This window comes from Tiliqua scincoides, chromosome 7 (assembly GCF_035046505.1).
Source record: "Tiliqua scincoides isolate rTilSci1 chromosome 7, rTilSci1.hap2, whole genome shotgun sequence".
Taxonomy (NCBI): Eukaryota; Metazoa; Chordata; class Lepidosauria; order Squamata; family Scincidae; genus Tiliqua; species Tiliqua scincoides.
The window spans coordinates 69,602,755-69,616,447 of NC_089827.1; the positions used below are offsets into that span (position 1 = coordinate 69,602,755).

The window sequence follows — 13,693 nt, forward strand, 5'->3', positions numbered from 1 at the left end:
GGAGATCAAATTGAAGACTTAAGGTCATTTTGTCAAAAAGGAAGGCCCCATTTATATGCTGCCACCATTCTGTGGTCACTTTTTCACCACAAGCCGCAGAGCCTGGTGAGAGCTTGTTTCGGACTGTGCTCTCAAACAAGTAATGGCTTCATCCAGGACATCCTACAGTAATCCACTTCAGGTCTGTGGGTTTGGCTAACTAATCAATGAGAGTTGATTATACTGCCATGTCTAAATTCCATTCCAAACAGCAGATAATGCACCTAGTCAGAAAGTTCCTAAAGGATCTATCAGATCTGTACAGAAGGCCCCCAACTTACAGACTTTCAGGTTACAAACTTCCAACATATGGTCAAATCTTTGAAGCAAGCACAGCTGGGAAGACCTGGGTAAAAACAAACAACAGAAGCTACTTGGAGACAAGCCACGAAGCTCAATAATGTTGAAAACAGCAACCCCCTGTGGTGGCAATGGAGAAAAACCAGCAGTGGATCAAACTGAAAATCTGAGGATTCCTGGGGGCAAAAGGAAGGAAAAGATGAAGTGGTCAGAGTGGTCAAGGCTGATCGGGCACAGGGACAGCCAAGATATCATGAAGCACAGAGGAGCATTAAAATAGTACAAGGAAAAAGAGGGCCCTGAATGGAGGGAACTCCAGCAACAGAACAACAAAACATAGTGAATGTCTAATCAGAAGTAAGTCCCATTGTGTTAAATGGGGCTTACTCCCAGGAAAGTGTGTATAGGATTGCAGCCAGGGCCACCTTTTACCACTGCCAAGTAGAGAAGGAGGGAGGGAAGTTAAAGCTGAGTTTGATCAAAGCCCCCTACTGCTGCCATCTATTCTCTCTAAGAAGCAAACACAGAGAAATTCTTGCAAATTTAATTATGATTGATGGGACTAAGAATTAAGGTCAAAGGAACAATCTTAGGACAGCACCTTCTGTGTTGCAGTTGCTTTAGTGCAGTGGACAACCAGGAGCCATACTTTTTGCCCAGCCTCAGAGTTGTCGCATCAGGTGGAATGCACCTGATTGACCAAAGTATCCCATTATATAATGAAATGTAAGCTGCTACTCACTGGAAAGTCTGGGCGTAAGCTCCACAGAATGTTCTAATCTTCTTTCTAGGGACTCTCTGGAGTGGTAATGTATGAATTTATGTGAGAACAGAATTCAAACAAGTACTGACAAGAGGTTTCCTGATGTAAAATGAACTTACAGCTGAAATACAAACTTATAGCTGAAGTTCAAAAGTTACTGACATTTTCACAATACAGTGAGACAGAAATTTGCAACCACATCCCCTTCTCCCAAAGAACATGACCTGGCACCTGGGTAGCAAACAGAGGTTAAGAATGGAGTTTTGGTCTGAGTTCTGAAGAAGCCACATCCACAGTTTATATTATGGTCCACTGATGTATACCGAGACACGAGAAAAATAATGCAGAACTACATTGCTGCTGGCACTTGACATGGGCAGATAGAACTGAGTTGAGCTGTGCTGCCTCTGATATATGCCTCTGAGCCTTATATGATATGACATAGGCATCTGAGATAATCTCCATGGCTCACAGGTTACAGAACTTCGCTACACAAGTCTCAGCCTCCGCGAGGGTTCCATTCCCAGAACCACTGCAAATGACAAAAACTGAGCTAAATTAAGTTCATTCTAACAACAATGCCCCTTTCTCAGTGGTTCAAAAATAGCCTCACTTACCATTGTAATATGGGATAGCAGCAGTAGGCAGACAATCAATCTCTCTCCAGGTGCTTAGAAAGGCTTCACTCCAAGACAGCGACCCCTTCTTTCAACATGGGAAAGGATGCAAAGAAAATGTAAAGCAGAGGTGATAATCATTTCCCCTTTGCATTTGTCCACTTGCTCTGGAGAAAGGAGGGGCCGCTCGCCTCAGAGTGAACTGAGCTGTTCTAAGCTCCTGGAGAGAGACTGATTGATTATCTGCCTGCTGCCACTCTCCCACATTACAATGGTAAGTGAGGATATTGTCAAAGGACGTTTTTCCTTTAATTTAAAGGGCCCTTCTCATTGCATTGAGAAAAAACTGCAGGTGAAAAATCTGCGGATAATTATACCTGTATATGACAACCTGATGAACTATATTTGCAGGTAAACAACCCTCCCTTGCAGTGGCGATCCTGGCCCCAGTATTGCCTGGAGCCACAACTGCAAGCTGCCAGGCTGCCACCACCTGACTCCCATCTGGAGGACCGGGGAGGCCGCATGCAGCCTCCCCAATCCTTAGAAGGCCTTGTAAAGCCCTCAGAGGGCCAAAAAAACATCATTTCAAGTTTCATGGAGGAAACTGGAAGTGGTGTTTTTAAGCCCTTTGAAAGCCTTCTGAGGGCTGTGGTGGATTCCCCATATAATGGGGCTAGAATCCCAAGCAGGCTTACCTGAGACTAAGTCCCACTGAACATAGCAGTAAACATGTGTGGGATTATACTGTAAGTCATGTTCATAGTAAATTCAGAAACAAAGTCATCACAAACCCTAGTATCCAGGAGATGCATCTCACCCAGATCATGCTCCAAACCCTAGGCCCAAACCCCATAGGCACTCCTTTTTAATATCTCCCAACTACTCAAGTTATGCAACGTGTTCAATGCTAAACAGACAGCATGAACATTTAGTTTCTATCTCAAGGAGAAATATTAATTTTGCCCAGTAACTGCCATCCCTTGCTGCTGGAAAGTTCAGGACACTTACAGCCCAATCTAATGCATGATTACAATTGCTTCAATGGGATTAACTGACTAATAAGTGTAAGATTACAGATTTAGCATTATATGATTGTGCTGAACACTTTTACATATACACAGCGCCTGTATGCTAAACAGGTCTCTCATCTCTAAGCAGATGTAATTCTGCAGTACAAAAGCATATGGGCTATACAATAAAAATTTAGATTATACACCTAGGGTATATAAAGAATCCGTTTAGCTGCAAACCAATTTGTTATAGCTTTCCAACGGGTATTTACATTTCAAAATGAAAGCACGATTCAATCAGTGTTTTCCCTTAGCAGAATAAATATGATTTAATCCATTCTGAAACTCTGTTTCATGCATACCATACATCTAAATATCTTTCTGATTATTAGAATACCATTAACAAACAGAAGAAGGTTCTGCCCAGGTGTGCGCATAAAATGCACATCAAAGAAAACAAATAAAAAATTCTTTTAATCTGTCAGGTCAAATGGAAAATCTAAGCAAACTGCCAATATAGTCATAAGAACATAATAGCCCTGCTGGATCAGGCCAAAGGCCCATCTAGTCCAGCTTCCTGTATCTCAGATGCGCCAAGAAGCAAGAAACCTCAGAGTTTCAAGAAAACCAGACAAGAAGAAAATTCTGACAAGAAAGTTAGAGTTCTGATTGACCGTTTTCATGTCAAGGAGAATGCTAAATACATAACAAACTACTTCCCTTAAATTATTGGGAAGCTGCTTGAGAAACATGAACACTGTACAACATGTATGATGCCCAGTTTTGCTGCAAACCAGCCTTGCTTCCTATTACTGAAATTAAAAAAAAAAAGGCACATCTTCAAGATTGTACTATTCTGTGCCATAGGCCAGCACCAGGAACTGGTCACAGATTCTGGATACCCTCCTTAGAGAAATAAGAGTCCAAGGACCCCAAGAATCACAGGGTCATTCCCCTGGGACATCTTTAGAGGCACACTGGAGAACTTCCTCAAGTTTCTGCACCAAAGAAGAGGTGGAAACACTCACACAAGTGGCAACTTCCAATAACTTTTCATATTGTTCTACTTTCCAGTATCCTTAAATGCCAATGATTCCTCTCTGAGAAGCTTGGAATCCTACTACCATCACCACAACATACCAATTCAGGGTCTGGGCAATAATGCTTTAACTGAGGTAGAATCTGTCATTTTAACTGAGGTAGAATCTGTCATGGGATGTCAGGATCTGAGTCATCAACTTCTCTGACCAGATCTGAAACAACATCCGAAACTACCTGGTTCTTGGTCTTGGTTCTGAATTCGACTCCCTTGTACCTTGTCCATGGTCCTGCTCTCTTCTGACTTTTTGAATTGCTTTATCAATTCTGCTTCCTATCTTCAGATAATTAGATCAGGCTGAAGGATTTCTCCACAATCCTACTTTCACACAACAAGCAACAGTACCTCAAGGCCATAAAGTTTATCACTTCAACACAAGTGGCTGCTTTAAAGTATACAATACCTACTCATAATTCATAATAATTCTTACCTGCTTTAAGCCACAATAATTTGCAATCGCATCTACTAACTCTGACATCAACTGCACCTCATGCGATTTCTTATAATTCATGAAGTCTTCTGTTTTTATCCCTATATTTGATCAAAAAGAAAAATGCAATTAAATTCAGATTGTTAGGATTGTCAGACAAATGCATTACTATCAATTCTCAAAAGCTGATTTACATATTTACATGTCAGTGTCAACTTTTCTTTGTACTGATGCTTGTTTTCAATGTATAATACAGCAATTTTCAATGACTGTGCACAGCACATTGGTGTGCTGTAAGCGGCCTGCAGGTGTGTCACGGGGGTTTGTGGGTGGGTCGTATAGGGGAATGTGAGTGCCAGACAGCAGTGTGGTGTGCCTTGTCAAATGTCACAAAACTAATGGTGTGCCTTGACAATTTTAGTGCCTTCACAGTGTGCCATGAGTTGAAAAAGTTTAAAAATTTCTGGTATAATAGGTGGTTCAGATTAATAGCCTCCTGAACAAAAACAAAGCAAAGATGCTAAAACTTACATATGTATATCGTAAGCCCCACAATAATGAACCACATTGATCAGCTCTGTCTGATGGAGAGTTCCACATTACTGTTAAGACGCCAGCAGGAAATGCAATGGTCACATGAAACCTTCCTATGCATTAAAGCAGAGTGTCATGATCCCAAGGGCAGGCATTCCTGACCTTTGTTTGGGACACTACCCCCTTAAGATGGGTACTGAGCCAACCAGTGACCTGTAGGTGCTGTGAGTGTGGTACTTCTGAGTTTTGCTGCCACCACTGCTGAATACACATAAGTAAAAAAGGTTTTTACTTACATGCATTTGGTGCCAGCAAAACCCAAAGTGCCACACTTTCGGCACCTAGGAGTCACCGGTTGGTTCACTACCCTCCTTAAGGGGGTAACGTCCCAAACGGAAATTGGGAATGCCTGCCGTAAAGTCACACATTAGAGCCAGTACACATCATCAGTCATGAGTTGATCCACATCATTAAAAAAACAAAACACAGTGCAGCCCTTTGCTAGTTAGCTTAAGAAGGATCATATCATATTTTTCCAGGTTCACTTTGCTTTATATGTTTATGGAAGTGATTCTATTAACCCTGGAGAGATGAGGGTAAAAGGGCACCATAACATTCTGACCTCAGGCTCTCAGTTTGAACGCTTTACAGCAATTAACTGAAATCTCTTAGAATTTTATGAAATAAACACTAGCAATCTATATGCTAAGAGTGTCAGCAAAGGCTTCATAATTCATACACTTTCAAGAAATAGGCTAGTAACCCATCTTTTCGGGAGTCAGATGCATGAAATGCAGCAAGGTGTACATGCTTTACACTATCCGTCAAGAAACCGATCCTCACGTCATAACGCTATTTATTCTTTAATAAATGCCCAAAACATTACAAGTGCATGAAGGACTTAGCTGAGCTCATTTAAGCATCCATTTTCCATGCCAAAGTCCAAGAGAGGCATGTACTTCTGAACATCTGGAAGTATGTACAAGAACAATAAAGATTTTATCAAGTAACAAATAAAGGCATAAAATTTAATGATAAACAAAATACAAAGAATAAACAAGTGTGCCATTTCATTTGATGCGTTCCCTCAAATACTGGCCAGAGCTCAAAGGCCTGAATACAATCATCTGCAGGTAGGTTTTTTCTGCAGCCCTTACAAACTACTGAAAAGCTGCTCTACCTTCTAGAGTAGATCTAATCTAGCACAAACAGCTACACCTAGAAAAGAACAGCAAAATCCCCACTGACACTCATGCACCTTCCACTTCTACATTTTGGAACCTGGGCACTAAATTTGTAAATATTGTCAACATTTCTGTTAAAACAGATATTGAATAAGGTGAAATCTTATTGAAAGCCTGAGGCCTGTATCTAGATGTAAGCCCAAGGCAAAAGACAAGTGTACTGACCAATGGTGACGGGACAAATATGCTGAGTCACAATGACTCAGCAGCCCCAATGCAAGGTGCATCCTGGGAGGATGATGTAACCAAGTCACGAGAGAATGAGGTAATCCCTTACCCGATTGATCAGGGGAGGTATAAAAGGGAGGCTGCTAGAGCCTACCCTCCTGGGTCGTCTGAAGGAGTTTGGAAAAGTGTAAATCTGTGTTGGTGTATCTGAAGAACTGTGCTTGCTGTTAAGCTGCTGGTGAGACTGACTACTTGTATCATAGGTAAATACAGCTTGGTGGTAGTCATCTGCCTAGCTTGTGTTTTCATTCCTTCTCTTCGCTATCTTGGATCGCTTCGGGTGCCAACAGTTCGCTGCACTACATCCTCTGTGGGCTTTGCACGCCACACAGCCCCAACACAATCAGTCAATCAGTCAGACTGGGGACCTACCACTGGTCCCACTCCCCACCTGGGATCCTAACCATGCGTGCCCTGCACCTGCTGCCGCCCACTCCTCACCCCTGATACACCCTCTCAGCACTGTTCACAGTAACCAAATATTCTTATTAGAAAAAGCAGAAAAAGTTACCATGAAGTATGGTACTAGTGAAAGCTATTTTAGTACAACTGTTAAGCAGGACTGAGGCACACTCTCCTGGTGCCTGAAGGGGTACAAGAGATATCTTCCCCTATACTTGGTGGAGTTCTAGTCCAGTGTCATCAACCTTTTTCATTCATCTAAGTTGCTGCAACCCCACAACTGAGGCTTCATGATCCCATTGGGGTCCCAAGCCATGATTGAAGAACACTGCTATGAAGTATTTGGAGAATTCTATAAGAAGGTATTTAGAAACTAGCAGGGATGGCTAACCTTCCAAAGTTAGGGCTCCTAGACCTTTAACAATTGTGTAGGAACAAGAATTTCAGGAAGGAAAGTTTGTCATCTCATAGATGAAAAGCTGCATCTGCTGAAATTCCCTCCTTTACACAACTGTTAAAGGTCCAGGAGCCCTGAAGTTGAGAGTTTGGCACCCTTGGTGTAAAGCCTATTGAAGTTAACATTTAAGGCTGTAATCCTAAAGACACTTTCTAGTGAGCAAGCTCCACAAACACATTAGGGTTTACTTCTGAGGAGACATGCTTAGACTCACACTGCCAATCACAGAACTTAAAAAGTACTTCTACTAGAAGGAAGCAGTTTCAAGTATGTTTTGGATGCAGAAGCTTCACACTTATTTAAGGCCCACTGATGTTTCATGAGATCAGCACTCCTTAGGGATAGAAAAGCAGCTACAACATAATTTTTTAGGGGGAAAAAATAGATTTTTGTAGATGTAACCTTATAAGTGGATCACGTATTTCCAAGCTATTTTGGCTATTTCTAAAGTCAGTTGCATCATGCTTCAAAGTAACCTCTGAGGCATATTTTTCTTCTTATGATAAGGAAAATCATAAAAATAAACATGAAAGAGAATTTTCAGCCCAATGTGTTTGAAAGTTATAACATTCTTTTCAGCGTGCAAGTTCTTTTTCCAAAAATGCAATTTGTTCAAAATCAGTTTTCAACAGTTAACAGATGTGCCTCTTTCTGGAGTACAGAAATGAATCTGGGAATGTCTGGAAAACATTCAACACTCAAAGGTCCCAGTGATCATATGAAAAGACCGTGTTACAACTCTGAAGTTAGGTATTTGGCCTCATCGGGTAACTGCCAAGCAATTCAATTCTAGTTAATGACCTTTCATTTAATACTGTTAAATACAAGAAACTTATTTTTGATATAGCGTGTTCAATTTTTTATAGTTAAAGATTATACAGTCATGCCTTGGCATTCGTGGGGGGTTCCATTGCCGGAACCCCCACAGATGCAGAAACCAGTGTCTGTGGGTCTTGGCATCCAACCCTCCGAAAGCAATCAGAGCTGCGATGGTGTTCTGAGAACTGAAAATCATCACTTCCTGTTTTCAGCCAAAAACCAAACTGACACTTTTCGATCCCCAGAAGGCATTCTGAGGACCAGGGATGCCTCCCCAGTCCTCAGAACACCCTCAGTCACAACCGGAGCAGAGCTCCGGTCATGTACAGAGGGTTAAAGTCAGGTCTAATTGGAGCTCAATGCAGGTTGGGGGATTTGTGTTGAGTCAGATCTGTGGATGAAAATCCATGGATGATCAGGCACCACATGTACAATCCTGTGATTCACTTGTGATGGCTATTTGCTTTTCTCTACTATGCAATTTTAGCATATTACAGTAGGAAGACAGTGCATAGTTGCAAAAAGGTGGGCTGGTCCCAGATGCCAAGAGGCTGTTAAAAACAGAATGCAATGAGGGACCTAAATGTAATAAGCATTAAGATATTTTCATAGCCAGAATCCAGAACCATGTGCTTAGCGCTACAATCTCAGTGGGACTTTTGACTGTTTAAATTGTTACAACAGCAGCTAATGTGGTGAAATACATTTTTAAACTTTGAAACTTATGGGATTCGCAGATACAGGGGCCCCCTTGTACAAAGGTAATTTTAAAAAACCAAAACACTAGAGCACAAATAGCAAGTTGGATCCAGAGAAGTTCCACCTGCCAGCAACTTTACAATGTGAAAACTGGAAGACCTAGGTATGAATTAATAACAGACTCAGATGAGAAGATACAATGGTTAGTTTTCAAAGCTATTTTTAACTGTATCAACCTGAAGTTGCATTCTAGTCGAAGGCAACAGTGAATCAAAATGCTATTGGCTGACCTGTAAATATGAGTCCTAATTTTGTACAAGCAGTGACAAAATATTTATTGATTCAACCTTGTAAACATGCACACTAAGTGACTAGTCTGATCACACTTACCTATGGACAATCCTATGCATGTTTACACAGAAGTAAGTCCTACCATGCTCAATGGGGCTTACTTCCTAGTGAATGCAATCCACAGTGAACATCAATCACTTGGTGGTTTAAAGAGGGGGGGAAAACAGTATCTGTAAAACTTCACAGGCTGGTGCCTAGAGGCAATTCTTTTTTTACCAAAGGAACCATGTGAGTGGCTATTTACATCAGCTAGCATCAGCTAGTATTTGGTGCAATAAGGCCTAAGATAGTGCCAAAATTCCAAACTGAAAAAACAAACAATACTAAAAGGCAGTTAACATTGACTTGGTAAAGTCATAATGAAAAACCATGGTTTGCGCTAATCATAGTTAAGAACCCAAACCATGATCTGAGTGTCCAGAGGTACAAAAGATAAACCATGGTTTACTGCTGCTGGTTTGCTTTTGTTTTCCATCTGCTCAACACTCAGTCTCATAAGATCAGAAATTAACTCCTGTTGCCATGGTGCAGTAGCCTGCTGAGGAGAGACAACAGCTGTATTGTTTGGTTTGTGAATTCAAACATACTGTGATTTTGCATTAACTGGTGTTCTCAACTCAACTTCAAATCATAGGTTCAGATCCTGGTTTACTGATTACCAGACATGGCCAGCCAGGCCATGAAGTGATCTGATGTGGCTTACATTAGTGATGAATGGCAGAGGGCAGATGGCAAAGGAGTGATGGGTTTAGGGTACCCCAAGACTGCTGCCACCTCCCTCCAGACCATTGGAGACACGAGCCACTTTGATCCATATTCTGTTTGCTAAAAGCAAGCAAGAACCAGATAATTCTCTTCCTTCCCCACACTCTGCACTCAGGTAGGTTTTAAAGTTTACATGAACTGTGTCCTTTAAACTCTGAATAGGAGCATTTTGCTACCCCTTCCCCCCATTCCCTACTCTTGTGGCATTTAAAGGGGCGTGCTCCTTTTTAAACTTTAAACCCTATGCTAAGACAGAGCAGGGCAAGAATAAAGAAAGTATAAATTGGAACACAGAGGCTAACTGTGTCTGAGATATAAAATCCAGGAACCCTCTAGTCATATGTGTCTAAAAGAACTATGCTTGGCAATAGGCACTTAACCTGTTTCAAAGACCCTGATGCAGATTTTTCTTCCTGTCTGGCTCTTAAGTTTTGAAGAAGACTGTCTTCAAGAATAAGTGATCTGAGGATGGCTGATTGGAGCTAGAAATACAAATGGAGGAGTAAAGATGGCTTATCAACATTTACAGCACTTGTACGGTTCCTTGCCACTTACCAGATTTTGGCTGCTGTTTCTTGTTCAATGCTTCCAACATCTCTTCTAATGGGATACACACTCCAAGGTTTGGCATGGAGTAGCGTTTAGCAGCTAGAGCAAAAGCTTGCACATTGACCAATCTCTGGGAGTTTTCACAGAAAATGTCAGAAAACTCATAGCTATCTGTATGGAAAAAGAAAGGAAACCAATTAACACTCACAAAAGAGTAACAGAAATATATTAAGAGAACAATCATTTAAAAACTGAAATGCATGTGCAAAAAGGTTTTGCTTTCATTTGCTGATTTTATATTTTTCCATATTAATCTTAATAGAATCTTCACAGCAAAGCTATACCAGCCATTCCCTACAATCTCAATTAGGAGACAAAGGCTGTAATTCTGTACATGACTGCCAGAGTTGCTGCCACTTAATTTAATGGGTCTTACTTCCAAGTAGGTATGCATAGGATTTTGCTGGTTTCTTTTTTCCCCTCTTCAGAATACATCTGTCTAAAACAAACAGCTTAATAACACACTCCTCACTCAAATCATGAGATGAGTAGCACAGGGGAAGTCATGGCTGCCATTAAACAACACTAAGGATGTTAGGAGTCATGGAAGCTGCCCTTTCCCATCACAACTTCTTTCATACTCGACAAGGCTATCTACCCCTTTCATAGGACTGTTTGAAACATATTTATAAAATCAGTGATCCTAATGTAACTTACTTAACTCCTTTCAACCTCTGGTATATTCAGAGTCAAGCACTTAACTGTATCTGAATATAGTAGGTTACATCTGAATGCTAGATACAAGGCAGTAGCAACAGGATACAGGTCCAGCCTATTTATACATGGATTTTTAATACATTAATTTGACTCAACACAAATGGCCACTGCAAATGAAAAGGAATGTGCTGATCCCTGGAAAACGGGGAAAAATGCATCCCTTTAAAATCAGTTTTAAAAACTGAACAGTCCTTTAACAACAGCCTCCTTAATGAGGGGGGGGCAACAGGCTAACAATCCATCAATCCTCCTCTTTCCTTCGGACCCCTCCCTTCCCCAAGCATGTGAAAGGAATGTGATCATTTTGCATTGGTGAAGGGAGGGGCTGAGTGAAGTGCTGATGGATTGTCTTCTTAATGACTCTTATCTTAGAGTCAAAAGTACAGTAAAGCTGTTTTTCGATCACTGGAGCAAAGAAACTTTGTTTTTTACATTGATTTGCTATAGTGCATTTTTTATCCACATGAGTGCTTGGAACCCACTGAATAATTAGTCTCAACCTGTACAAGTATTTTGTTGTCTTTCGTACTCCCTGAGCCACCTCATGGCTATCTCCACTTCCAGTTTTGCTGAGGCAGATTGCAATTGCGCTGCTTTCACTTTTGAAGACCTGGAGAGCCCTACAGACACTTGTGCAGGGCTCCCCGCACCCCAGGAAGGCTGCAGGAAGTTCTGGTAAGTCCAGCCAGCCCCCTTTGCATCACTGCCTTCTCTCCCCCCCCCCCCACTCCTGCAAGGACTTACTGTGGGGCTCAAATTCCCTTGGAATTTGAAAACTGCTGGGTTAAACACTCAGGGCTGGTTCAGATAATACTTTTAGGATTGCATGTGAAGAAGCAGTTCAGATGAACTGCCCTCTCCCATGGAATCAACAAAGTTAAAAGAGAAAAGCACAATAAAAGGAGGAGCAGAACGCAGGCATGTGAAGGGCCAGTTGTGAAAATATCATGCTAGTCGGCCCTCAGACAAACACATTCACATTTCTATACTCTGAAATGAAAATGAAAAAAAAAACTTCACTGCCACATTTCTGAACTGAAGCATTCAGAAGTAGCCTAACTAAGGCTGCGATCCTAACCACACTTTCCTGAGAGTAAGCCCTATTGAACAAAATAGGACTTACTTCTGAGTAGAGCTGGCTAGGATTGTGCCCTATGAAAGAGAGAGAATGTGGAAAGGGGGGGAGGAAGAAGGGTGATTCCTGCACTTCAAAGTCTGGCCACATCAAGAGAACTGGATACCCCTAAATAGATTCCATCACCTTTGACACATCACGCTGTGAGTTTTGAGAAGTGGTGACAGAGTCACAGCTTGAGGTTGCCAGAACTGACATATCTGCATACAGTCAACATGCAACTAGCTATCATGTAACCTGTAGTTTATGGCAAGGATGAAGGCAGTTAATATAATGACTTGCCACATGATTAAAAAAATATGTATACAGTATATTTGTTTTTGCATCTTTTGTGTAAAAACAAACACTGAGCTAGGCTCAGTTTTGGCACACAACTACAGGTGAGCTAGTTTCAATTCACAATCAGAACAAGAACAACACCTACCAAAATAAAACAGAAGCCTTAACTATGGGCAGCTCTCATTTCCAGGTGTCATAATACAATTACCCCTCCTAAACTGGGTAAAGAGGCACTTTTTCAAGTGGTGCCCATCTTATATTTAGCAGTGGGGGAATAACCGTCCCTCTTCACCCCAGCACAGTGTCTCGAACCAATAAGGGGTACACTCTTTATTAATTAAATTTGATTTTGTCATAGGGGGCTACAAAATCTTCATTGACCCCAGGTAGCAGTTTGCTGCCTTAGCTAAGCCACTGACTGGAGGGAGGCGGCAGAGCAAGTGGGTGGCTGCTGCTTTGAGCCCCACCCAATTTTCACTTTTTTAAAAGCCCCGGCATGATGTCACTTCCGATTAACACTTCCAGGGCATCATTTTGAGCTTGGCACCAGGTTACACCATCATTAGCTATGCCACTGGCTACCAGTTTCCTCCCAGATTTGGTACTGTGTTATGTCATGTGTACATCGCTCAGCCCAGTCCATATAGCTTGTGGCAGCAGCCACTGCATGAACCCATAGCACCACCTCCCGCATCCTGGGCGGGTAGTGAGATTGCAAAATGTAAGAACCCAGGAAGTTTCTGGGCCGCCCTCCTTTGGCTCCTGGGCCCCCTTTGGACCCTGGGACTGGGTACAGATTATCCCTTTTACCCCTCAATCATGGGCCGTGCCCCCACACACCACTAAGCACAGTATATCACTCCAAGCCTCCGGAAAGCCAGGAGGGTATGGGGGGTTGGACTCAGACCTGGAAGAACCAGGTTCAAATCCCTGCAGTTTCCTGGGTGACCTCAGACCAGCCACTCACTCTCAGCCCAGCCTACCTCGCACAGTTATTGTGAGGACAAAGAAGGAAGGACCATGTATCCCTCTTTCAGCCCAGTCCACCTCACAGAGTGAGGACAAAGGGGAGCAGGAACCCTATATCTATCACTCAGCCCAGACTACCCCCCAGGGTTGCTGTGAGGACAAAGGAAGGAGGAACCATGCATCTCCCTCTCAGTTCAGCCTACCTGTTGTGAGGACAAGAGAGA

The 13,693-nt window shown here is 42.1% G+C and overlaps 1 protein-coding gene across 1 annotated transcript in view; it reads right to left on the bottom strand.

Annotated features, from left to right (window-relative positions):
• Positions 1-13,693, bottom strand: part of METTL25 (methyltransferase like 25) — a 52,060-nt gene that overhangs the window by 37,794 nt on the left and 573 nt on the right. The window contains exons 2-3 of the mRNA XM_066634499.1: positions 10,316-10,480; positions 4,262-4,362 (exon numbers count right to left, since the gene is read on the bottom strand). Coding sequence (XP_066490596.1) covers positions 4,262-4,362; positions 10,316-10,480 — 266 coding nt within the window. The remainder of the gene's footprint in view (positions 1-4,261; positions 4,363-10,315; positions 10,481-13,693) is intronic.